Source organism: Amblyraja radiata, chromosome 5 (genome assembly GCF_010909765.2).
Source record: "Amblyraja radiata isolate CabotCenter1 chromosome 5, sAmbRad1.1.pri, whole genome shotgun sequence".
In the NCBI taxonomy this organism is placed as follows: Eukaryota; Metazoa; Chordata; class Chondrichthyes; order Rajiformes; family Rajidae; genus Amblyraja; species Amblyraja radiata.
Genome location: NC_045960.1, coordinates 29,438,925 through 29,466,120, shown reverse-complemented (window position 1 = coordinate 29,466,120; position 27,196 = coordinate 29,438,925). Strand labels below are relative to the sequence as shown.

At 41.8% G+C, this 27,196-nt stretch overlaps 1 protein-coding gene across 1 annotated transcript in view; it reads left to right on the top strand.

The window, feature by feature from the left end:
• The window catches only part of mdn1 (midasin AAA ATPase 1), a 162,809-nt gene that overhangs the window by 34,018 nt on the left and 101,595 nt on the right, over positions 1–27,196 (top strand). The window contains exons 17-36 of the mRNA XM_033020868.1: positions 247–350; positions 2,626–2,770; positions 3,656–3,752; positions 5,540–5,653; positions 6,052–6,199; positions 7,623–7,733; positions 8,762–8,913; positions 9,621–9,799; positions 9,984–10,192; positions 10,972–11,118; positions 11,378–11,519; positions 13,162–13,296; positions 13,820–13,958; positions 15,805–15,943; positions 17,468–17,598; positions 17,718–17,856; positions 19,971–20,100; positions 22,892–23,128; positions 23,492–23,689; positions 25,530–25,741. Coding sequence (XP_032876759.1) covers positions 247–350; positions 2,626–2,770; positions 3,656–3,752; positions 5,540–5,653; positions 6,052–6,199; positions 7,623–7,733; positions 8,762–8,913; positions 9,621–9,799; positions 9,984–10,192; positions 10,972–11,118; positions 11,378–11,519; positions 13,162–13,296; positions 13,820–13,958; positions 15,805–15,943; positions 17,468–17,598; positions 17,718–17,856; positions 19,971–20,100; positions 22,892–23,128; positions 23,492–23,689; positions 25,530–25,741 — 3,008 coding nt within the window. The remainder of the gene's footprint in view (positions 1–246; positions 351–2,625; positions 2,771–3,655; positions 3,753–5,539; positions 5,654–6,051; positions 6,200–7,622; positions 7,734–8,761; positions 8,914–9,620; positions 9,800–9,983; positions 10,193–10,971; positions 11,119–11,377; positions 11,520–13,161; positions 13,297–13,819; positions 13,959–15,804; positions 15,944–17,467; positions 17,599–17,717; positions 17,857–19,970; positions 20,101–22,891; positions 23,129–23,491; positions 23,690–25,529; positions 25,742–27,196) is intronic.

The following is a 27,196-nucleotide window of genomic DNA, read 5'->3' as shown; positions in this document are numbered from 1 at the left end:
GATAGATAAGTGATGGTCTTGGCATCATGTTCGGTGCAGACATTGTGGACTGGAGGGCCTGTTGTTGTGCTGTATTCTTCCATGTTCTAAATAAATAACCGGGTCATTATCACACGAGCTGGTGCAAAATGGCCATGGCTTAACCTTCATTGAAAAGGAGATGAATAATGGTCAACTTAATCAACCACCTTCTGAACTTTTAATTTAGATGATAGTTTGTTTACAAGAGTGGTTTGTGTGTTTCAGGTGCCTGCCTGAAAGTGAAGTGGGAATTGCTCGGTCTGCGTCTGGCCCAGGCTCAGCAGCAGATGAAACTGAGCGAATCATCGTTGGTGTTTGCCTTTGTGGAGGTAAGGTGTAGATGATGTTTGTGTTTAATTTAGTGATACATCGCGGAAACAAGCCCTTCGGCCCACTGAGTCCACACCGACCAGCGATCCCCGCACATTTACATTATCCTACACACACTGCGGACAATTCGCACATATCAAGCCAATTAACGTACAAACCTGTACGTCCTTGGAGGAGTGTGGGAGGAAACCGAAGATCTCGGAGAAAACCCACGCGGTCACGGGGAGAACATACAAACTCCGTACAGACAGCACCCATAGTCTGGATCGATCCCGGGTCTCTGGTGCTGCAAGCGCTGTAAGGCAGCAACTCTACCGCTGCACCACCATGCTGCCCATTGATGCATTTACTTGCATGCTGGCATTGAGGAATGATTCTCACTGACGCTCTCCCAGGCCTAATCTCCAATATGGAAGGTTTAGGGCTTCTGGTACGATTTCAGGTGGTGCTGGGGGAAATTTAAAGAAATTAAAATGCAGCTGCTGGTGGAGCCAAGTGTGCAGCCCATTTTGGAGTACGTAAAACTGGTGCATTCACATACTGCGATACTTTATCACCCCACTTTTTTTAATGACTTAATTGGGAAAGATTTAACTGGAGGGGAGGGAGGAAAGTGAGGTTGTTGAGTTATACAGCATGGAAATGGCTCTTCAGCTCTCGTCCATGCCACCCAATATGCAATCTCTAAGGTGGATATATTTGCCCACGTTTGGTTCATAATCCCACTAAACCTTTCCTATCCATGCACCTGTCCAAGTATATTTTAAATGCCGTTATCGTACGTGCATCAACCACCTCCTCTGTCAGCTCGTTCCACATACCTACCATCCTCTGAGTGGAAAAAGTTTCGGCATCCCCCTAAGCAGGGTAAAAGACACTGCATTCACCCTATCTATTCCCCTCATTATTTTAGACATGTGGTGAAATCGTATAAACCTCAATTATATGTTTTGCGTATTGCTCTTTCTTGCAATTTTAAACAGCAAATTGAACATCTAAGTTATTGTTTGACACTTCAGTAGTTGTATTATTATGATGCTTGCTGTAAACGTTTTTTTACTTTGACACCATGTAAACGTTTCAGATGAAGGCAAGGCTCTGTTGTGACTAGCACAAGAAGACACGTCCACCACCGAGTCATTGTTAAGACCCTCTTTATTCAGCAATCACTGCTTTTTATAATTAAAGGTCACCTGTCCTCAGTCCCCAGGCTCAGGCACGAGTTTCCACTTTAAATTACACAATCTAATTACTTGGCCTCAGTCATGAGGCTCAGGCACGAGTTTCACGAGCTTCTACGAGCTATAGATTACACCTATATATTTATATTACATATATTACATTACGTTCCCAGACATCACACTTGCTATGTTCCAATGCAATTTAGTAACACAGATAATTCTAAATTTAGAATTAATTAGTGTTTAAATTATGCCTTTCTAATTTTAAGACAATAAGACAATAGGTGCAGGAGTAGGCCATTTGGCTCTTCAAGCTAGCACCGCCATTCAATGTGATCATGGCTGATCATCCACAATCAGTACCCCGTTCCTGCCTTCTACCCATATCCCCTGACTCCGTATCTTCAAGAGCCCTATCTAGCTCTCTCTTGAAAGTATCCGGAGAACTGGCCTCCACCGCCCTCTGAAGCAGAGAATTCCACAGACTCAGCTCTCTGTGTGAAAAAGTGTTTCCTCGTCTCCGTTCTAAATGGCTTACTCCTTATTCTTAAACTGTGGCCTCTGGTTCTGGACTTCCCCCAACATCGGGAACATGTTTCCTGCCTCTAGTGTGTCCAAACTCCTCATAATCTTATTTGTTTCAATAAGAAACCCTCTCATCATTCTAAACGCCAGAGTATACAAGGTGTATAAGAGGTGGGAACCATATTCTTCTGTTCACTTTCATCTGTGCAATTCCAATAAGCTACAAATTAAGCATTATCTTGGATTATTTTGACTTGCACTGAGAAGAAATAGTTGAAATTCCTCCTTTAGATCACCTTCTATACCACATATGCACTTTCCAGCCAGGGTTGGCTGGTATAGTTGTGTTTGGATATTTGTTAGTAGACAAAAGTGCTGGAGAAACTCAGCGGGTGCAGCAGCATCTATGGAGCTAAGGAAATGGGCAACGTTTCGGGCCGAAACATATTTGTTACTGACCAAAGGGCTCTGAATAAAACAGCACTGCTGTCACTACTTGTCGGAATTTAATAACTTGCTCCAGACCTGGGCATTTCTATGACATTTTGGTATTTTCTCTTTTTACTAGGGCACCTTAGCACAAGCTGTGAAAAATGGCGAATGGATATTGTTGGATGAGATTAACTTGGCTTCAGCAGAGACACTAGAGTGTTTGAGTGGACTACTGGAAGGAAATAAAAGTTCCCTTGTGCTTTTAGATCGAGGAGATACTGGTATGGGAGCGTTTGGATGTTATCCAACTCAATAACTTGTTTCTAGTGAAGTTAGGACTTTCATGCTGTTTATTTTAAAATATGGTCAATATGTTAATCTGGCATGCTTGGGATTTTGGTATCGAAAATGATGGATTACTGGACTCTTGAATGTTATCTATTATTACTTTAAATTTGCTTATTACACAGTACAAGTGACGCTTGTACAGGGAAGAGTCTATTGCTTTCCTTGAAAATGTTCCATAACATGAATTGAAAAATTACGCTGAAAAACAAAGTACATTTTTTACACAAATTCGATTGTCTTCCATAACTCAATTTTTAATGTCATGATTTGGGACGACATTTGTAAGGATGAATTTCCATTAGCCAAATGGCCATAAGCAGATTGGCTCGCTGGGGCTTGCCTGTACTATAACTGTCCCATGTGTGACAACGGGAGTATGGGAACATGGGTCCCAGTGTACCAAAGGTAATGCTGAATCAGCATGCGGTGAGACTGATGCTGAACCATTGAGACTTCTAAACAATGGCATGGTGGGTTATCGCTGTGATACCGCAAAATAGCATGAGAAAATTACACACAAAGTGAGCCTGGGAACCTCAGTCCAACTTGTGTGTGCTGTGGGCATTCTAGGAGATCATTCTAGGATCTTAAAGAAGCATCTTCTGAAAAAGTATATTTAAGACTAAACAGAACTGGTGGAGTTTTTTAAGTCAAAGCCTTCTAGCACTCAATTCATGCAATAGTTTATTTGGCTGATAGAACCATTTTACTTTGGTTGTTGGATAATTAAGCAGTAATTTATGTTTGGATAAGTTGCTTTAATAATAAACTAGTCTTGTTACCCATATAATTTTGTTTTTATCTCCGTGCTGTTGCAGAGCCAATACACCGTGACCCAGAGTTTCGTTTGTTTGCCTGCATGAATCCAGCAACAGACGTAGGCAAGAGAAACTTACCACCAGGCATACGTAATCGGTAAATAAAACATATTTTAGTATAGTTTGGTTCTGGTGTCTGGTCTGCCTTCACGAAGAATCGTGGACAGATTTGAGCCGACAAAGTGGATGGTGTTTGGCAGGAAATTTGCAGTTGAACAGTTTACATTTGATGGGCATGTATTGAGTTCCAAGTATCAAACGTCGTTAAAATATACCTGAAGCATTCCGATGGTCATTTGTATGTTGGAGAAAGACAAAATTCTGGAGTAACTCAGCGGGTCAGGCAGCATCTCTGGAGGGAAGGAATAGGTGATGTTTCGGGTTGAGACTTTTCTTCAGACACTATTACATTATGTCAGTTGTACATTACGGTTTACAGAGAACACTCAGTTTACAAAGTTAAAAATGCTGGGCACAGGTTTATTTGTATTTGCTGTCTAGGGATTATTGGGCACTTCTCCTTTCAACCTGGTTCCTTCATGCTTTCAAATCACTTGGTTTATATGCATCTGTCAGCAGGAGGCAGCAGAGTTCCATGGAGGGGTGTTTGCATGGAAAATGCATATGTCCTCACCAGGTGCAGTGGCAGGGAAAGCACTCAACTTTTGTTCTGTACTTTTGCAGCCTCATGTTAAGGAAAGAGCAATCTCCAAATCCTACTGCAGTATGAGGGCAATCATCATTATAAACTCCCAAGAGTTTGAGTTAAACCTTTCAGCATGTTTAATCTCTGAGACAGAGAGTGAATCTTGAATGGAGTCACCAATTAAATAGTTCTCCCTCACCTGCTTCGTTCTTTTCAGTTCCACCTGTCACTGAGATTTTTGATAATATTTAACAGCACAATTTTCTTTCTGCAATCCACTTTTCAAGAGATATCTCTTCCGTTTTTACTCTTGAATGCTATCTAAGCCTGTCGGTTTGAAAAGGAAACATTTTGTTTTCTATTTTCAGGAAAAACTAGAAAGAAAACAGAATAGTTTGGATTAGTTAAATCAACTGTATTCTCTAAGTGCTTAGAATGTAAAGTAGCAGAACTACTGAAACTGACAATGTAGTCTTCAAAAAACCAATCTGTTTATTGTGGAGTTCAGGCTAAATGGTCTTGAATTGCAGGGCCTAGTCTTTCTGAATTGGGAATTTTTGTTTCATTCCTGGATGTTATTACCACCCTTTAATCATTTGCATCCAATGATAAAAAGCAAATTGTTTTCTGCCATTTGTTGATAGTTTTCCTTCCACACATACTGAACTTTACATTTTATGAAATCACTTGGTTCTTCTGCATGAATGCAACTCGAAGTCAGGTTTTTTGGACATTGGTGCTGCCTGATATTTGAATAACTTTTTTTCCAACAAGAATATGTTTTTTTCCACAATCTAATTGTACATTGGTAACACAACTAGAACATCTTGACTACTTTTCCATACTATTCAATGGTTCATTTGGACATTTTATGTAGACCATCTGCATGCTTAGTTTTTGAGATACAGCGTGAAAATGGGCCCTTTGGCCTGCCGAGTCCGCACTGAGCACTGATCACCTGTAGACTGATTCTAACCTACACACGAGGGACATGTTAACAAATGCCAGTTAACCTACAAACCTGGAAATGTGAGTGGAGCACCCGGAGAAAACTCATGCGGCCTCAGTGAGAACATACAAACTCCGTACAGGCAGCACTCGTGGTCAGGATCGAACCCAGGCTGCAACTCTAACGCTGTGTCACTGCCTCTTTACAAATAGAGAACAAACTAAATGTAGTTGCCATTCTTAAAAAAAAATCTGACTAACTTGTGTTGACGATGTTTTTTTGTTTGCAGGTTTACAGAACTGTATGTTGATGAACTGGAAACTGAGGGAGATCTCAGAATCCTCGTATCTGATTACCTCCAAGGATTAAATGTCAGCAAAAAAACTATTCAAGGGATCATTGAGTAAGAATAACTTTGATTTCTAGCTTTTTAAAAATATTTGGAAGGAACGTGCAGTAAAAGGTTTCTCTCCACCGCCATCCGACCTAGGAGGACAGGTTCATGGATCTCGGGCTTTCCCTTCCTGGAGTCAACAGTCGTCTTCTTGGACTTGCTGACATTGAGAGCAAGATTGTTGTTCTGATACCATTCAATCAGATAATCAATCTCACTCAAAACGTGTTGTTATCCATTGCTCATCCAACGACAGTGGTATCACCAGCCAATTTAAAGGTGGAGTAGGAACAGTTGAGTCGTGAATATAGAGTATGGGATTAAGCCAGCAGCCTTGAGATGTTCTTCAATTGACAGGAGACAATTGTAGTATTATCTGTGTTACATCTTCATTTTACTTTTACTAGGTTTTACTTATCAGTCCGTAAGGAGACAGACGTCAAGTTAATGGATGGAACAGGGCACAGACCCCACTATAGCCTTCGGACCCTCTGCCGTGCTCTCAGATTTGCAGCATTGAACTCTTACAACAGTGTTCAACGCTCGCTATACGAGGTAAATGATGATTGCCTTTAGACTTTTCAACTTGGCGATACAGCATAGAAACAGGACCTTCGGTCCACACCGACCATCAATTACCCTATATACTAGCATTATCCTACACGCTAGAGACAACTTACAATTTTACCAAAGCCAATTTGCCTACAGTTTTTCGGAAAGAACTGCAGGTGCTGGTTTAAATCGAAGGTAGACACAAAATGCTGGAGTAACTCAGCGGGACAGGAAGCATCTCTGGAGAGAAGGAATGGGTCGCGACCCAAAACGTCACCCATTTCTTCTCTCCGGAGATGCGTCATTTGGGATGTGGGAGGAAACATGAGCACCCGGAGAAAACCGTTGTGGTCACAGGGAGAACATAAAAACTGCACACAGACAGCAGCACCCGTGTCGGGATTGAATCCGTGTCTCAGGCGCTGTACGGCAGCATCTCTACAGCTGCCCACAATCACCCTGGCTCATGTGGAGATTACAAACCTTGATTTCAAGTTCAAGTTCAAGTGAGTTTATTGTCATGTGTCCCTGTATAGGACAATGAAATTCTTGCTTTGCTTAAGCACACAGAAAATAGTAGGCATTTACTACAAAACAGATAAATGTGTCCATATACCATGATATAAATATATACACACATGAATAAATAAACTGGTAGTACAAATAACAGAAAGTGGTTGCTAATAATCAGAGTTTTGTCCGAGCCAGGTTTAATAGCCTGATGGCTGAGGGGAAGTAGCTATTCCTGAACCTGGTTGTTGCAGTCTTCAGGCTCCTGTACCTTCAACAAATGTTACTGAATGTTGTTTTAGTTTATTTTTAGCCAAGTGTTCTAACATACGCAATGTAACTAGATAAAGGAATGTTGAAAATACTCAGCATATCAGGCCATATGTACAATTATTGTCTCTGGACTGAAGAAGGAAACATGTTTTAAGATGCTGAGGAAGTCAGTGGATGAAAGCAAAGGAAAATCTGATAGATTGAAAGGCAAGATAAATTATATGCTAAGTGTGAAAAGGATTGTAATAGAACAATGGAGAAATTAAATTCAGAGGAAAAGTAAATGGGAACAGAGGAAATTGTTTCTGAAACCTGCTTTTCAGTATAAATGGCAGTTCTGGGCCAACTTGGAAAATAATTTGTGTAGGAAGGAACTGCAGATGCTGGTCTGAAGAAGGGTCTTGACCCGAAATGTTACCCATTACTTCTCCAGACGCAGAAATATTGTAGCACAATGTTCGAATTTAAAAGAAGAATAGATGTAATTCCCTAATTTGGAATTCTGGAATGAGATGAGGTGGGTGAGGGCAGGAGTAAAGATCTTCGAATTGATTCTGTTTGCAATTACATATTTAGAAGTTCTTCAGGATCAGGAATTCTTGTTACAATATATCTAAAATTGTTTTTTTTCTTCTAAAAACAGGGGTTCTGCATGAGCTTCCTGACACAGCTGGATCGCACATCTCACCCAGTTGTGGAGAAGTTAATCTGTCGTCATGTTATTGGAGCTAACGCCAAAGCTGTTCTCCAGCAGGTATCAGCCTCTATATTGTTGTGGTTTCTAGCTCTAGTCAGCAGATTTCTAAAGCAATCTGGGATGAATAGTGGTTGGGGGTTTTTTTGGGAATAACTTGAAATGTGCAATTCATAATAGATATGTTTGCCTATAAAAATTGAGAAATGATTGCAATCTGGAGCCCAAGGAGTTGATTAATACAATTTTAAATATTTCTAATAAATATTGTTAATAAATGCTGATGATACCATGGGGCTTTATGGCCTCTTGTTCCCCTGGAATCAATATCTGGATACAATTGAGAGGTTATCAGCCACTTGTGATAGTTACATAAACTGGTGAGCAATGACATGGGTTTTGCATAGTCCAGGACTGGTAAATACATCCTATTTACTTTGAAATCTGTGTATGAGTTGGTGTTTTATCACAATTTGAAAGCTTAGATGTCACATATCAAGATAATACGAACACTTTTTCCCCTAAAGTGTAAATGTGCCGTGGAATGATGTACTTGATCTCTGTTTAAGAAAGAACTGCAGATGCTGGAAACATTGAAGGTAGACAAAAATGCTGGAGGAACTCAGCGGGTGAGGCAGCATCTATGGAGAGAAGTAATAGGCGACATTTCGGGTTGAGAACCTTCTTCAGACTGATGTCGGGGGGGGGGGGGGGAGAGAAAAAGCTACGCCCCACCCCGACATCAGTCTGAACAAGGTGTCTGGACCCGAAATGTCGCCTATTTCTTCTCTCCATCGATGCTGCCTCACCCCCTGAGTTCCTCCAGCATTTTTATCTACGTGTACTTGATCTCTGATCAAATTTGATCAAGGCTTCTGGATAATTAGTCCAACAATGTAACTATATCCACATAGTTGCATGGGAGCCTTGATACATCTAGTCACTGGTGATAGTTTGAGCATTTTTGGACAAACTGTATTTTGCAAAACTATGCCTGATTTAAATACTTTTTTTTTGTGGGCTGGTGAGATTATATCCCAAATTGCTGAACGGTCTGAAATTAATTTTAAAGCCTGTTAATATTTCAGCCCATCCCAGAACCAAAAGGAGTTGGCACAGTGCAGATTGAAGGCTACTGGATTACGATAGGAGATCAAGAACCTTCCAATGATAAATTGTACATTCTCACACCTTCTGTTAAACTCAATTTGAGGGATCTAGTGAGAGTGGTTGCAGCAAGGTAAGAATACTTAATTAGCAGTCTATTAAATGAGATGGGTTTTCTCAAGATTGTATATGTATGCCACTGACAAAATAGTGCTCTGAGGCTAGATTGAAACTTGAGGTCCTTGTAGTAGTAATTTTTTTTCTCCACAATCGAAAGTATGGGCACAGTTCATGCCAAAGATCATATACTGGTGTCTGAAGAAGGGTCTTGACCCGCAACGTCACCCATTCCTTCGCTCCAGAGATGCTGCCTGACGCGCTGAGATACTCCAGCATTTTGTGTCTCTCTTTACCTTATACTGGGATCCTGGTCTGAGGCTTGAACGCGGAGTTTTTTTACATCTCTAATGTGAATTTTTCCAACCAATTGACCAGCCAAGTAAGCATAGCCATCCCAGATACCAAGCCAAAAGGATCTCATTTTCTGTATAAAATTAGCTATTTTTTTAACATTCTTGTTAGCAAAAAAAAAGCCACTTAAAATGTTGCTTAAGAAGTTTCCAATTAATATAATAATATACATATTTATTTTGCCTTCCTTTCCCTTACTGCCTCTTTAAATACTAAGACAAATTCAACCATTTCCTTTTTGAAAGTAAACCTGCAGGAATACTGCTTTTTGTCCAACCAACTTTAACCTCCATTAAATCAAATGAAATGATATTTGGGTAATTTGCTTTAAAGCTAAGTTTAAGTAATGTAATACTGTTTTATTTGAAGAATTCATCCGGTGCTTATTCAAGGAGAGACGTCAGTCGGTAAAACCAGTCTGATCAACTGGTTGGCATCTGCGACTGGAAACAACTGTGTGCGGATCAATAATCATGAACATACGGACATTCAGGAATATATTGGCTGCTATGCATCCGATGACATGGGAAAACTAGTATTTAAGGAAGGTTTGTGCATTTATTTTGCAGATTAAGAATACAATACACTTTACAATGCTTGCATTGCTTAGCTTGATTGATATTCGATAGATTCTGCACAACATGAAATGAAAATGAAAACCACACGTGATGTTTTGGTATTCTGACATTTAATGTGGCCAGTTAATTCCACACTTGTATTTTAAATGTTTAGGTGTGCTTATTAATGCCATGCGAAAAGGCCATTGGATAATTCTCGATGAATTGAATTTGGCCCCGACTGAAGTTTTAGAAGCACTTAATCGACTACTTGATGATAACCGCGAGCTCTTTGTTACCGAGACACAGGAAGTGGTAAAAGCACATCCAAGGTTCATGCTTTTTGCAACCCAGAACCCTCCTGGACTGTATGGAGGTAGAAAGGTTTGTTTTTGATGTGATTTTCCAGTTTATAGTTTCAAGACACAGGATGGGGTGCATATTGGAAATCCCTTGGTTGACCTACGTTTAGTTTAGAGATACAGTGCGTAAACACGCCCTTCGGCCCGCCGAGTCCGCACCAACCAGCGATCCCCGTACACTAACACTATCCTACAGACACTAGGGACAAATTACAATTTTACCAAGCCAATTAGCCTACAAACCTTTACGTCTTTGCAGTGTATGAGGAAACCGAAGCTCCCGGAGAAAACATTCAGGTCACGGGTGAAAAGGTGCAAACTCCGTTCAGACAGCACTCATAGTCGGGATGGAACCTGGGGCTCTGGCGCTGTGAGGCAGTAACTCTACTGCTGTGCCACCGTACCGCCCATAAACACGCATTGTAATTAGCATATTTGTATATATTATATTAGTATTTCTTCCAAAACTTGGTTGGCATTGGTATAATCCACTATAATTGAAGAATTAGCTAAAGTTTGATGTTTTGTTGCCCTTTCACTGTGAAACTAAATAACATGGGGAAATAGAGAAGTATAAGAGGTATAAAAGTCCATCCCAACTTTGATATTCATCAGAGTTCCAAAGTCGGTATTAAGTCAGCTGTATTCTAACAGGAATGAAGCTGGATATTAATTATTCTGATATTTGTTTATTTTCTATGATATTTTGATTCTGTGCTTGGCACTAGGCTCACAGATTAATGTAGGATCTGAAGTTTTTTTTTGAATGCTATTCGATTACTGACTCAATTACACTTGCAGGTGTTGTCAAGAGCATTTAGAAACCGCTTTGTGGAGTTGCATTTTGATGAGCTACCAAGTGCTGAGCTTGAAGTGATCATTCACAAGAGGTGCAGTTTGCCCCCATCGTACTGTGCCAAATTGGTTAAAGTTATGCTGGACCTGCAGGTATTTCAGAAAGCAATATATTTTTAAAACACAGGTATTTTGTAATTTCACAGGTTCACTGAGTGGTAATGATTAGTGATCTAACATGTTCTGATCAATTGTTTAAATCTGTTGATGAAACAATTTTATCTATACCTACTTAAAGATAATTCAAAGAATAAATAATGTGGGGTGGTGATGTCTGACTTTAACCAGAAACAAAAGGCTGGGACAAATAATTTTTTCATGGTTTTTTAACAAGTTTGTTTCTTTATAACAGTCTTATCGGAGAGGGTCAAATGTTTTTGCTGGAAAACATGGCTTCATTACTTTGCGAGAGCTGTTTAGATGGGCTGAACGCTACAGGTTGTCTGAAGTAACTGCACAAAATTACGACTGGATTAAGCACATAGCTACTGATGGTGAGTTTAAAAAAACCAAAACAGATTTCTGTGCTATCAATCGTCATTGAAAAATTATGTTTGCCATAGTCATAATTTCTTAAGTTCAAAAGTGTAGCAGCAGAATTCTGCCATTCGGCCCATCAGGTCTACTCCGCCATTCAATCACGGCTGATCTATCTTTCCCTCTCTGCCCCATTCTCCTGCCTTCTCCCCATAACCCCTGACACTCATACTAATCAAGAATCTATCAATCTCCATTTTAAAAATATCCATTGTCTTGACCTTCATAGCCTTCCGTGGCAATGAATTCCACAGATTCACCACCCTCTGACTCAAGAAATTTCTCCTAATCTCCTTTCTAAAAGTATGTCCTTTTCTTCTGAGTATGACATTTTGTCCTAGACTCTACCACAAGTGGAAACACATCCACATCCAAGGTCTTCCAGGTGATTTGAACTTTCCTTTCTCTCTTTGCCAGAAACTTAGACCCTTCAATTATTTTCATTATACTGTTGTGATAGAGGTCCAGTGCTTTTTAGGAAAGTGTGGAAGAAATTAATTTAGAGGCAAATAAAAGGAAAAACGAAAAATTACTGACTTCGCAGGTTTGCTTCAAGAGACTTTATTGCATGATATCATGGAGAGATGGCAGCAAAAAACTGTTCAACAGTTCTCTGACTTCCAAGCAGAATTAGCCAACAGTTATACTGTTAGATACTATTCTACAAAAACATTCTATCACCACATGGATACCAATTATTTCATTAGTCATAACATACTTGTTTGCATGTTAATTTTATTCAACAACAAATGGTTAATACAAGTCTGAAACGCAATACAAGGGCATCTTGACATTATTCCATCTCATCTTTCAAGCGGCCCACGTCACCATCCCCATTTCGAGCCAATCATAAGCCTCCCATTTACTGGAATGTATTTACGCTACTATCGGTAGGGGGCACGGGTGATCCACTGTAACTTCTCAGAAAAGTAAACAAGCTTCGTTATCTCCTCCCACTTCATGTTTACACTTACCATCCACAATTCATCACATACCCAGACTACGTAATACGTCTAATCTTACTTTGCCGATTCCCACAAACTTCTTCTGCACCTGGTCAAGCGAGAGCTGCCAATTGTCACATCCAAATGACCCTTTCATTACCTTGTTCAATTCCAATCAAAATTAAATACGAAAGGATATTAATTTTTTTTCCATGGAAAGTCATAGGTTTATATGTTTCCAGCCCCTCTATTAAACTCCAGTGCTTATTATTTGTGTAATTGTTGAAATAAGGTGTGAAAGACCAATATTTTCGCCTTTTTCCATGAGCAGTAGCTCTAATCAACAGCCAAAAGTTTGTAGCCTCCTTGTGCTCTGGCATTTAATTTCATTCTTCACGTGTTTAAATTATAATGTTTTATTTTTAATTGCCTACCGTATATCATGTTACTTGCGAGCAAAGCAGCAAGGCAAATTCCTTGTATGAAACATACTTGGTTAATAAAATGTATTCATTCATTCATTCATTCATGTTCCTCTTGATGTTATCCGGTGGCTTCCAGGAATAGAAAACTGCATTTGACAATGTTTCCTAACTCTGTTGCAATCATAGAACTGCAGCATAATAGGTATTCATTTGTTCAATCTTCTGTGCAGCGTTTATGCTCTTGGCTGGGCGTGTGAGAAAGGAGGAAGAAGTTGCTGTCATTCAACATATTCTTGAAAAACATTTCAAAAAGAAGCTTGTTCCGGAAACCATTTTTTCAAAAGAGAATTTTGAGAAAAAATGGAGTGAGTATTGACAAAGGACTTCCTGGAAAATTGTGTGACACGTGCTGAGTTTTGCTGGTTGTGTAGTCGTTATTTATTGTTTAAAACTTAATGATCATGGAAAGTGTGGCACTTGGGTGTTCCTCAACCCTCCCTACATTTTCTCACGGTTTTCTGATGTTACTATTGTTTTGTGCAGTTGTACTTTCTAAATACCTTGCATATTCTTGATTTGCTCTGACAATAATCACTCCTATATTATGTGTAGTTAATTGTAGTTACAAGTTCATACAATTTGAGCAAAGCAATAACTTTTTTAAATAAAGGACAAAGTGCTGGAGTAACTCAGCAGGTCAGGCAGCATCTCTGGAGCACATGGATCGGTGATGTTTTCTTTGTCCATGTTCTCCAGAGATGCTGCCTGACCTGCTGAATTATTCCAGTGCTCTGTGTCCTTTTATGTAAACCAGCATCTGCAGTTTCGTGTTTCTACAGAAGCTCTCTAATGTCTTTGTAACCTTGTTTCACATTTCCCAATGCACAGGTCACTGGACAAGTTTAAAGTCGGTCATGCCTGACGAGTTTCGACATGTAGTATGGACGTATGGGATGAGAAAACTAGCAATGTTGGTGGGACAGGCTTTGCAGTTTGGAGAAGCTGTGCTCCTTGTTGGAGAAACTGGGTAACCAAACAATTTGATTCTTGGCAAATTCAGGCATTTCTGTAATCCTGGCGATTGTTGCATTAATCAACAAAGTGAATGGCTTGTGTACAAGATTGCCTGGCTAACTTGTTCTGACTGGCAAATGCATTAAGATGCATGCCACAGGATTAGTGATGGAGCCTCCACTTAATTTATAATTAAAGCACCAAATGTATGGTTGGTAAACTTGCTGATGATAAACAGGCAAATATGTTGTGCCTCCTATTTCCATTTCACAATGGGTTAGTTGGGTCTGTTGAGTAGACAAAAAACTGGCAGATGATGAATGCCCCCGAGTTGAAACATTGGCTGTCCATTCTTCCCAAAGGCTACCTGACCTGCTCAGTTCCACCAGCGCTTTGTATTATGCTCAAGATCCCAGCTTCTGCAGTTGATGTCCAAATTCTAATGGAAACTTCTCTATTTCTTCTCTTGAAACAATGAGCTTAGAACTATAACTAATTTAGTTATGCAGATGCACTGAATGAGCTGGGATTGTTCACTTTAGAACAAAGGAAGTTGCAGGGATTATTTAGAAAGGCTTAATACAATCTTAAAAGGCAAAACATGTGGATTGATAGTTTCCAATGATGTTTGAACTTCAGGAAGGAATGCAGAAGTGAGTGGTTTGGATCTGGAATGTGCTGTCAAAGTCGTTGGTGGTTGATTCAAAAGGGAACTGGAAAAGTATATGATATGAAAGAATTCTGAGGGATGTTGGGAGAATGGGTAGTAGAATAAGTTGCTCTTATGAAGAGCAACACAAGACTGGTGGCAACAACCATTCTGTGATGCTATTGCCATTGTATAAAAGCATATGAAATAAAATCCAAGTATTTAATAAGCCTGTTTAATTACAACGCAGAGTTCATTTTTTTGCTTTGCTGCTTTTTTTTTTTGGCTTTGTTTGTAAATTCCTTTAACCCAATTTAAACTGTGCTAATTAATGCAACATTTGTCCTAGTTTTGCCTCCCAAGTACAATCATTCACCTTTTTTCCATTTGCTTATCCTTGTGGCTTTAAAAAGCTTGCATTTATTGAGTACATTTTGTCAAGGCAGTAGTTTGCTGAGGTGATTTACAGGCATGCCATCTGACAAGCTGATGTTTAGTCACAAAATATTTGTGACTAAAATTGTTTGAAACTTTTTTTAATTTACTGATTTAGATTAGTTTAGAGATACAGCGCGAAAACAGGCCGCTCGGCCCACCGGGTCCGCGCCGACCAGAGATCCCCGCACATTAACACTATCCTACACCCATTAGAGACAATTTTTACATTTATACCAAGCCAATTCACCTACAAACCTGTACGTCTTTGGAGTGTGGGAGGAAACCGAAGATCTTGGAGAAAACCCACCGCAGGTCACGGGGAGAACATACAAGACCGTACAGACAGCATCCGTAGTTGGGATCAAACCCGTGTCTCCAGCGCTGCATTTGCTGTAAGGCAGCAACTCTACCGCTGCGCCACCATGCTTTAATTTAGAGATACAGCACGGAAACAGGCCCATCGACCCACCGAGTCTGCACCCAGTGATCCCCACACATTAACACTATCCTACACACGCACACAAAGGATAAGTTACAATTTTACCAAGCCAATTAATCCTTCAAACCTGTTTGTCTTTGGAGTGTGGGAGGAAACCGGAGCACCCAGAGAAAACTCGCTTGGTCACGGGGTGAACGTACAAACTCTGTACAGACAGCACCCATAGTCAGGATCAAACCCGGGTCTCTGGCGCTGTAAGGTAGCAACTCTACAGCTGCACCACCATGCCGTGATGTTATAATGAAATGTAGGGTTTTTTTTCTTCTTGTGTAGGTGTGGTAAGACTACAATCTGTCAAATGTTTGCTGCCCTGACCAACCAGAAGCTACGTACAGTAAACTGCCATCTGCACCTGGAGACATCAGACTTCCTTGGAGGTCTAAGGCCTGTCAGGCATACTTCCAGTGAAAATGTAAGTCAATTGTCTGATCTGGAATTCAAAAGCAAAGCAAGCAATTGATCTGTTTATCAAGTGTCAACAAGTCTGATTGCCAGATTCTACATGGCAAAGTGGTGGTGGAGAGCAACCTTTTTGAAGTAATGTTGAAACTATTAAGAATGCTTGGTGGCATGAACATTTCACAATACTTGCCTGAAAAGTTTAAGAAAGAACTGCAGATGCTGGAAAAATCGAAGGTGGACAAAAATGCTTGAGAAACTCAGCGGATGAGGCAGCATCTATGGAGCGAAGGAATAGGCGACCTTTCGGGTCGAGACCCTTCTTCAGACTGTTGTGGGGGTGGGGGGGTGGCGGGAAAAAGAAAGGAAGAGGCGGAGACATTGGGCTGTGGGAGAGCTGGGAAGGGGAGAGGAAGGAGGGAGAAAGCAAGAATTATCTGAAATTGGAGAAGTCAATGTTGCCTGAAAAGACTCATTTGTGCTATTGCACACAATGTTGCATCTTGCTCTTCAGCCTCCGATTTATTAAGAGATGGTTAGATGCAGACCTCTTGTAATTCCAGTCTGAAAAAGGCAGCACAAATTATCCTCTACCAGGATAATTCCAGCACATAGATAACTAGAAGTTGAAGACCTTGTACGATTTGGCAGATTTGCAAAATAAATCCTGATTATATTCAAGTTCAAGTTCAAATTTTATTTGGTCACATTCACCTTTAGGTGTAGTGAAATTCTTTTTGCCATGCAGCACATAAAAAAAAAAAAAGAATACAACATGACAGTAATAGATAGTTTCAACATCAAAACATCCCCCCACAATGGTTCCCATTGTGGGGAAAGGCACAAAGTCCAGTCCCATCCCCATGTCCACCCATAGTTGGGCCTCCTTACTCGAGACCGTGGCTTCCGGAGCCGACAGGGCCGCGCCGAATGGAGCTCAACTGGCGATCTCAACAAGAGATCCCAGGCTCCCGATGGAAAGTTCAGCGCCGCCGCCCGCAGCCGCTCCACAGACCCGCAGCTCCGCAACGGACCCAGCTCCAGTTACCGGGGTTTCAGCGAAGTCACCGCCAGCCCCGCAATGGCGCTCCAGCGCTGCACCGCCGTCCTCCGACCCGCAGCTCCGCCGATGCCGAGCCGGTACCGCTGCTGAGCCGGTGCTGCCGCCGCCACCGCTGAGCCGGTGCCGTCGCCGCCGAGCCGGTGCCGCCTCTGAGCCGGTGCTGAGTCGGTGCCGCTGAGCCGGTGCCGCCGCCGCTGCTGAGCCGGTGCCGCCGATGCCGAAGCTCCAGGTGGTCCCCTCAGGATGAAATATTACACATTTCAGATGTCATTTTCTGAGACATCAATCTTATACTCGGTCAGCGGCTGAGTATAAGATTGAGGATGTTCAGTCTGAAGAAACGTCATCTGTTCCTTTTATCCAGAGATGCTGCCTGGTCTACTGAGTTATTCCAACATTTTGTGTCTACATAGAGTTGATGGTAGTGCCCTCTTACCCAATCCTTATTTCATAAAACTATTTCTTCCCTGTCAGGACGGCGACAACCCCAGCAGGCTGTTTGAGTGGCACGATGGTCCTCTTGTACTCGCCATGAAGGAAGATGACATGTTTCTGATGGATGAGATTTCTTTGGCAGATGACTCTGTTTTGGAAAGGCTGAATAGGTGAAGCACTTATCAAATTTGAGTGTTAATATTTGGATGCTAAGTATAGGATAGAGGATGTTTTTGTGTCACTTTTCCATTTAGTTGCTCACTGACGTTTGTGCATATGTGTCGTGCAGTGTCCTGGAAGCTGAGCAGACCCTTTTGCTTGCAGAGAAGGGAAGTGGGGAAGATGATCAAGTGGAGCTCATAACTGGCGGAAACAAATTTCGGATTCTTGCAACAATGAATCCCGGTGGTGATTTTGGGAAGAAAGAGGTGAGAGTACTATTTGAGAACGGCAATTTTGATGTCCTCTGAGCTTAAATATTGCAACCATATCGACACTGTTGGTAATGACCCTGGGGGAAAAAAGGAAAAAATTGATTTTTGTAACTTCAGGTGTCTCAAACTGCTTTGTAGCCCGATAAAAGTACTTTTCAAGTACAGCTGGTGTTATAATGGAGAAAATATGCACACAGTAAACTCCCACTATTGGTGACAATGACCGGGTAATTATTTATTGTGTTTAAAAGAACTTTAAAATAGTGACTTTAATATATGCACCCGAGAGTGCATTTGTGACCTCAGAACATGCGGTGTGCCAATGTTTCCGTGTGTGAAGCAAGTTTGTGTGCTGAAGGAGGTGGACAGTGTAGGGAAACGTGCAAGCACAATCATCATCATCCAATAATTATAGAACAAGCCACGTGGCCTAGTTCCATGATAAAATAAGCCACCTTGGCTTATCTGTGCCCGTGTTAATTCCCAAACACCACCTCAATCAATCTGTTTTCATCACAGCCTTTTGGCGTGCGTTTCAGTTATGTTTTCCTTTCATCTACAACAATTTTATATGTTTCAATAAGATAGCCTCTCATCCTAAACTCCAGAGTATACACGCCCAGCCGCTCCATCCTCTCAGCATATGACAGTCCCGCCATCCCGAGAATTAACCTTGTAAACCTACGTTGCACTCCCTCAATAGCAATAATGTCCTTCCTCAAATTAGAGGACCAAAACTGCACACAATACTCCAGGTGTGGTCTTCCTGTGGCCCTGTACAACTGCAGAAGGACCTCTTTGCTCCTATACTCAACTCCTCTTGTTATGAAGGCCAACATGCCATTCGCTTTCTTCACTGCCTGGTGTACCTGCATGCTTACTTTCATTGACTGATTAACAAGGACCCCCAGATCCCGTCGTGCTTCCCCTTTTCCCAACTTGACACCATTTAGATAATAATCTGCCTTCCTGTTTTTGCTACCAAAGTGGATAACCTCACATTTATCCACATTAAACTGCATCTCCCATGCATCTGCCCACTCACCCAACCTGTCCCAAGTCACCCGGCATTCTCATAGCATGCCACCCAGCTTTGTGTCATCTGCAAATTTGCTAATGTTACTTTGAATCCCTTCATCTAAATCATTGATGTATATTGTAGATAGCTGCGGTCCCAGCACCCACTAGTCACTGCCTGCCATTCTGAAAGGGACCCGTTAATCCCTACTCTTTGTTTCCTGTCTGCCAACCAATTTTCTATCCATGTCAGCAATCTACCTCGGATTCATCTTTGTGCCGTGGAATTCCACCTCCATAATGTCTGGCTCCATTAGGTGTTTCTAAAGAGGAATATATTTTGTGTGCAATCTTTCCCATTCATTTTTTTTTAAATTACTGAGATCCCTTAAGTCATTTTTGCATTTTCCACAAACTTTTTTACTTACTACTTACAAACTGCCTATTATTGCCTCCTGGCATGTCCACTCCTGTCTGCTCTGGGCTGGCTTCTGGACACTACCCCAGGTCAGGTCCATTGTTTTCATTTCCTCCTCTACAGTTCGACGTCAGGTGGTTTTGGGTCTCCCTCTTTTCCTTTTCCCATCTGGTGTCCAATGCAGGGCTATTCTTGGGATGCTGTCTGGTTCTCTTCTCAGTATCTTCCTTTCGGCTTTCACCATTGACATTCATCCTAGCATCTGTCGATAGCCCTGGAAGTCCATCACGCCCAGTAGTGTTGATTCCTTCAGTTGCTGTTTCCGTAACACATTTGTTTTACGAGACAGGGTTGTTAGCCCTGTGCTCAACCTCCAACCTGGAGGACCAGTGGATCACTCTTCATCTCGTCTCTACCTTTTGACCTGACCAGCATGGGAGACCCTAACAGGAGATGAATCTCCCGCTGGCATAGTTCTAGGGGTCACTAAGACACACAAGCTCCCTGACCACGACAAGGTTGCAATCCAACGGGGGGATTTTCCACAAAGGTTGGTCTGAATTGGTCTGGAGATTAGGATATGCTCAGTTATTCCAGTGAAAACATTATTTGCTGCAGGTTAATGTACGTCTTCCCCTTCCTCCATCTCTGCTTTCTTTACTTGAAACATTAGCTTTCGCCAGCCCTGAGGAACAGATTTACCGAGATCTGGTGCCCACCGTGTAATAGCCGTGATGATTTGATGGAGATTATTCAACATAACATCTGCCCCCGACTTTCTTTGAATGGAGAAGATAATGAAGGTGGGAAGATAATAAAACACTGCTTGTACATTTAGATTTGTTTTGAAAACACTGCTGAATTTCTGTCTGCTTCATAAATTCGGGAAGATTATTTGGAAGGGCGGTCATGATGGTGCAGCGGTAGAGTTGCTGCCTTACAGCAAATGCAGCGCCGGATTCCCGGGTTTGATCCTGACTACCAGTGTCTGAATGGAGGTTGTACATTCTCCCCGTGATCTGCGTGGTTTTTTCCCGAGATCTTCGGTTTCCTCCCACACTCCAATGACGTACAGGTTTGTAGGTTAATTGGCTTCGTAAATGTAAAAATTGTCCCATAGTGGGTGTAGGATAGTGTTAATGTGCGAGGATCGCTGGTCGCCGCAGACCTGATGGGCCGAAGGGCCTGTTTCCATGTTGTGTCTCTAAACTAAACTAAACTTCACTTCACGATTTGACATTTGCCATCGGTGCTAGGGCATACACAGTTTCTGTTTGACTGTGGAACAAATTTAATTAAGTGACTACTCTTAGTAAGTCTTCAAACATAGTCTCGGCGACAATTTCGCCCAATATGTGCTTGGTCTGCCAAGGCGTGTGGGTACTCTCGGTTGTCAATCATTTTAACCCCACTTGCTATTCCCATACTGACCTTACTTTCCTGGGCCTTCTCCATTGTCAGAGTGAGGCCCATCCCCTTTCATCCCCATAAACGTCTCTTCCCCATAACTCCTGGCTGACCTTGCACTTATCTCTCTCCCACCCCCACCTCTTTCATCTACATTCCTAAGCAATTCACACCTCGTCAATCCTCCAGCACCATAATTCGCAACTCCCTATCCTTCTCATTCCTTGTGAGTGTTTATATCCGGCCTATGTCCAACCATCTACCTATCAACCTTCCACCCCCCCCCCCCCCGCCTCTATCGCAGTCGCTGCCTCAAAAAGTCTGGCAGCATCATCAAGGACCCACACCATCCTGGCTACACACTCATCTCCCCGCTACCTTCAGGTAGAAGGTGCAGGAGCCTGAAGACTGCAACGTCCATGTTCAGAAATAGCTGCTTCCCCACAGCCATCCGGCTATTAAACTCAACTGAAACAAATCTCTGAACACTAATAGACCATTATCTGTTTATATAACAATAATAATAATAATAATGGATGGGATTTATATAGCGCCTTTCTAATATTCAAGGCGCTTTACATCGCATTATTCATTCACTCCTCAGTCACACTCGGTGGTGGTAAGCTACTTCTGTGGCCACAGCTGCCCTGGGGCAGACTGACGGAAGCGTGGCTGCCAATCTGCGCCTACGGCCCCTCCGACCACCACCAATCACTCACACACATTCACACACATTCACACACAGGCAAAGGTGGGTGAAGTGCCTTGCCCAAGGACACAACGACAGTATGCACTCCAAGCGGGATTCGAACCGACTACCTTCCGGTTGCCAGCCGAACACTTAGCCCATTGTGCCATCTGTCGTCCCGTGCACTTTATCTGGTTATTTATTGATGTGTGTACATATTTATATAATGGTATATGGACACACTGATCTGTTCTGTATTCATGCCTACTATATTCCGTTGTGCTGATGCAAAGCAAGAATTTCATTGTCCTATCTGGGACATATGACAATAAACTCTCTTGACTTGACTTGATTTACCTATTACTTGGTATGCTTTGTCGTCCCTCTTTCCCTACCCCACCCATGCAATCAGACTGAGGAAGTATCCCAATCATGTGTAAATTATAATGTTTTATTGTATATCCTGTTGTTACTTGCGAGCAAAGCACCAAGGCAAATTCCTTGTTTGTATACATACTTGGCTAATAAAATTTATTCTCCTCTATGTCTACAAAGCCCTCAATGGGCTTGCCCACACCTACATTAAAAGTCTTCTCACCCATCACTCCACCTCCAGGTCCCTCAGATTGGTCGACTTGGGGTTGCTGAATATCCCGCAGTGTAGGCTAAGAGCTCCATCAAGGTAAATAGAGGTTAGACACTAAAAGCTGGAGTAACTCAGTGGGACAGGCAGCATCTCCGGATAGAAGGGATGGGTGACGTTTCGGGTCAAGACTCCTCTTCAGACCCGAAACTTCACGCATTCCTTCTCTCCAGAGATGCTGCCTGTCAATAGACAATAGGTGCAGGAGTAGGCCATTCGGCCCTTCGAGCCAGCACCGCCATTTAATGTGATCATGGCTGATCATCCCCAATCAGTACCCCTGAGTTACTCCAGCTTTTTGCGTCTACCTTCGGTTTAAACCAGCATCTGCAGTTCCTTCCTACACAGGTAAATAGAGGTGCTGCCACGCAGTTCCAGAGACCCTGGTTCAATCCTAACCTTCCAGTGCTGTCCATATGGAGTTGTTATTTTCTCCCCTTTGACTTTATAGGTTTCTTTTGTGCTCTGGTTTGCTCAGACATCCTAAAGATGAGTGGGTTGATAGGCTGACTGTCAACTGTAAATTGCCACTTCTGTAGTTGAGTGGAGCATCTGGGGAGGTAGGTGGGAATGAGTTACAGGCTTGGTAAGTTTGAATGGTCTTCTCTATTTTTAGGAAATATATGGATTTACAGTGTGGAAATGGGCCCTTCGGCCCAACTTGCCCACAACAACCAAAATGTCCAATCTACACTATCCCACCTGCCTGTGTTTGGCCCATAGCCCTCTAAACCTATCCTATCCATGTACCTGTCTAAATGTTTCATCAATATTGCGAAGGTTCTTGCCTCAGCTACCTTTTTATTTTTGCTAATACTGTTCTGAAAGGTAACTAATTTTTCTCTGTGCATTTTAGGCAAAGATATTGCTGTGCTCATTTTGGATTTCATTGACTGGCTAAAAAATCAAGAATTTGGACGTCGATGTATATTGAGTATTCGTGATATTTTGTCTTGGGTAAACTTCATGAATGTTACAACTAAGAGAGTGACCCCAGAAGTGGATCTGGATGAACGCAGTGGGTTCCAGCTCGATCCTGTCACTGCATTCATACATGCTGCCTGTCTCATTTGTATTGATGGCCTTGGATCAGGTATGTGTTGGTGTAAGCAGGGAATGGGACGGAGGGAGTGGAAGGAAGAAATGTTCAGTATTTAAAACGCTCCACTTCTGAATCAAACAGTCACAATTATGATTGAGGAAAGCTTTAAAATGCACCCAACCACAGAGCATGGTATTGGGACATTCGGCATATTTCTTTCCTCAAAATTCTGAAAATGAATGAATTGTAAATTTCTTGGATGAATATTTTCAACAGAAATTTCCAGTGCAGAAGTTCAGTGCATGTCATGTGTAGGGGCCAAATAGATCTTTGTTTTCCTGAGTAATTGGGCTTATTTGCAGATTTTTCTCCAAAGTAAAGATATTTTATCCTCTTTGACTTAATTTCCTCCAGGTTCCACAGTTTGTTCACCTGCAGCTACTTTGGCTGCTCGCAAAGCGTGCTTGGAATTTCTTTTTAAAAAGCTATCAGCGATTACACGGATGAAGAAACATCTGTGGAGCATGCTAAACTGTTATGATGAGAAGAGAAAAAGGAAAGTTTTAGCGACCAAACGCTATTTTGGAATTCATCCTTTCTACATCCCTGTAGGTGAGCATGTGGTCGAAAAGCAATTTTCAGGATTGGAAAATAAAACTTCCCTTCACCCGAGCTTCTGTTTAAAGAGCCTAAGTTGTGTTTTGGTCACCAAGTTTAAAAAGGCTAGGTCATTCATGTGTGGAGAAATTTCTATTGTTCTGAACATTACTTCAACAAAAACAATCCTTTGCTTTGCTAGACTGCTTCTTTATGTTTCCTCTTTCTTGAACTCTGTTTAAATGAATAAAAATTGTGTTGCTGTTGTTGATTTAAAATATGTTGATCAGATCACCACCAGCTTCTTCCTCTGGATTCCATTTCCTCATCCCTGGAAGTGAATGTTGTGTTCTTGGAGCCTTTTGCAATACAGTGGCACAGCTGGTAGAGTTGCTGCCTCATGGCGCCAGAGACCCAGGTCCGATCGCGACCTTGGGTGCTGTCTGTGTCATGTTTGCACATTCTCCCTGTGACCGTGTGGGTTTCCTCTGGGTGCTCTGGTTTCCCCCCACATCCCAAAGACGTGCGGGTTTATAGGTTAGCTAACCTCTAAATTGTCATTAGTGTGTAAGCAGTGGATGAGAAAGTGTGATAACATTCTAGTATGATGGGTAGTTGATGGTTGGCATGGACGGTGGCCAAAGGGCCTGTTTCCATGCTGTACCTCTAAACGAAACAATCTGTGCGCAAAACATTCTTGTAAAGCTGGTTCTTCCTTGCTGATAGCGTCAATGCCTCGTTAAAGGACCCAGGGTTTGTTGGTGCTTTTTCAACCACTTTTTCAACTCTTTGCAGCTTCAGCAAGTGATATCTTAAAACTCTTGTAATTTTTTTAATAGACTTGTTCCCTCAAGTTTGTATTGACTAAAAATTAAAGTTATTCTTCAACCAAGTCGTATAGCAAGTACACTGTTCAATGCCAACAGATTACTATTTTTTCAAGATTTTGAAGCCATGTTTTTAGACCACAGTAGTACAAGATCAAGCAAATTCCAATTTTGACTCTGTTCTCAGCTGTGCCTAATTTCTAATATGACTTTGCAGTAGGAAGTTTGCATGACATTCTGGCCAGGTAATCATTCCCAAATAGTCTAATATTTTGTGTTGTTCTTTACTTTGATCTGAGTTGTTGGTTGACCAATTGATTTGCTACGATAATTTGCTCACCATTACCGTAGGCAACTGACAGTATGGTATGAGGCGGATATAGCTATACTAGTAGTCATACTAGCAGATCAAAGCCTTCAAAGACATTGCGGATAATTTTTCTTCAAAGCAAAACTGTTTTCTTCCTCCCGTAAGAACGTTTGCATTCTTGGATTCTGCTAGTGGATTTGATTAGACTTTAGTGATACAGCGCGGAAACAGGCCCTTTGTGCTGAGTCCCGCTGACCAGCAATCACCAGCATTATCCTACACACTAGGGACAATTTACAATTTTACTGATGCCAATTAACCTACAAACATCTACATCTTTGGAGTATGGGAGAAAACCGGAGCATCCGGAGAAATCTCACAGGGGGAGCGTACGAACTCCATATAGACAACAGTAGTCAGGATCGAAACAGGGTCTTTGGTGCTGTAAGGTAGAAACGCCACTGTGCCACCCACACAGCATCTTTTTATTTTAACTGCATCTTTTCCAGCTGAAATACATTTTAATATAGCAACAGCAGCGTTTGTTTTTATTGTTGTAAGCCCAGTCTTGCTTCCTCAATTATGAATGCTTGTCTTTTTAAAATATAACATCTTTCAATTAATATTTTGTTCAATTTCTTTTTTTTAACCTTCTGTTGAGTAAATGGATTTATATCTTGAGTGTTTATGAACAATGACTGTGTATTAATGTTTTCAGAAGGGGCAGGCGGAGAAAGTGTCGCTCTTGACGACTATGCACTGAATGCCGGCACGACGGCAATGAATGCTCAGAGAGTACTGCGGGCCCTGAAGTTAAGCAGGCCAATTCTCTTGGAAGGATCACCAGGAGTTGGCAAGACAAGCCTGGTAGCAGCTCTGGCAAAGGCTTCAGGAAACCAACTAGTCCGAATTAACCTTTCTGAGCAAACAGTAAGTTTGTTATGGAAATATTTAATCTTGTGATCGGCCTGTCAGTAAATCATGGCTGATCTTTCACCCTGCGATCACTTTACTGCACAAATCCATATCCCAATGTGATAGGAAAAACTGCTGAGCATAATTTTTTAATAGCGGAAGATCAAAAAGTGTTGCATTCAGAAGGACCTGGGGGCTCTTGTACGTGCTTCATCAAATAATACACAGGAAAAGCAGGCCTTTATTACAAGGGAATTTGAAAACAAGATGAAAGTACCATGCTAAAATTATTTTTCTGCATTATTTATCTATGTTAACCAGCCTGTCTCCCGGTTGCTATCAATTTTAATTCCCATTCCCATATGGACATTTCAGTCCTGGGCCGTCTCCGTTGTCAGAGTGAGGTGACTGTATGTGGAGAAACTGTATTCTGCTTGGCCCACAATCCAATGGTATGAACATTCAATTCTCAATTTTTTGGTTGACAAAGTAACCCTCTTCCCCTCCCTCAGTGGTTTAAACTATTTGTTTGAAGGTTAGATGCTTAACATCACGCTGGACAGAAGGTGTGGATTAAATCTGGGAGTGGGTGATTATCGCCATCAATTTTGGCTGGTACAGATGCTACAGGCATGATAGAGATCCAGGGAAGAGAGGAAGGGAATTGCCTTTTTGTACTGTGAGAACGTATCTGCAGTGCTCAGTGGATATTCTTGGCGGGGATCGTTCAGTGATGCTTTGTGCGGAAGTTTAATTTAGACGTACACAGCGTGGAAAAGGGTCCTTCAGCCAACCGAGTCTGCGCCGATGGGCTATCACCAGTACACCAGTTCTATCCTACACACTAGGGACAATTTTACAATAGTCAATTAACTCACAAACCTGCACGTCTTTGGAATATGGGAGGAAAACCAGAGCACCCTGAGAAAGCCCACATGGTCACAGGGAAAACATGCAAACTCCATAAAGACAGCACCCGTAGTCAGGATTGAACCTGGGTCTCTGGCGCTGTACTTTAGAAAAGGGAAGAGAATGATCACTTTGATGGGATTGTATTATAGGCATCCCAATAGTCGATCTGAATTAGAGCAGCAGATGTAAAAAAAAGAAGGTGATTTCAATTTCCCTAATATTGACTGCGTTTCCCATACTTTTGTGGCAACTCAATGCTTGGATGAGGAGGAATTTATAAAATGTCTCCAAGAAAGCTTCCTTAATATATACAGAGGCTCCAAGTAGAGAGGGCACAACACTGGACCTCCTTTTAGGGAACTAAGTAAGGCAAGTGCCTCAATGAAGGAGTACTTTGGGATGAGTGACCATAATTCCATTGGTTATAGGGATGGTCTGAAATTAAGGTAAGGCTTTTTTGTTGTTGTTTTTTAGCATTAGGCAGGAAATTGCAGAAGTCAATTGGGAGATGCTGTTTGCAGGTAAAGGGGCATGGGCTTAAGGGATAGGTGCTTAACA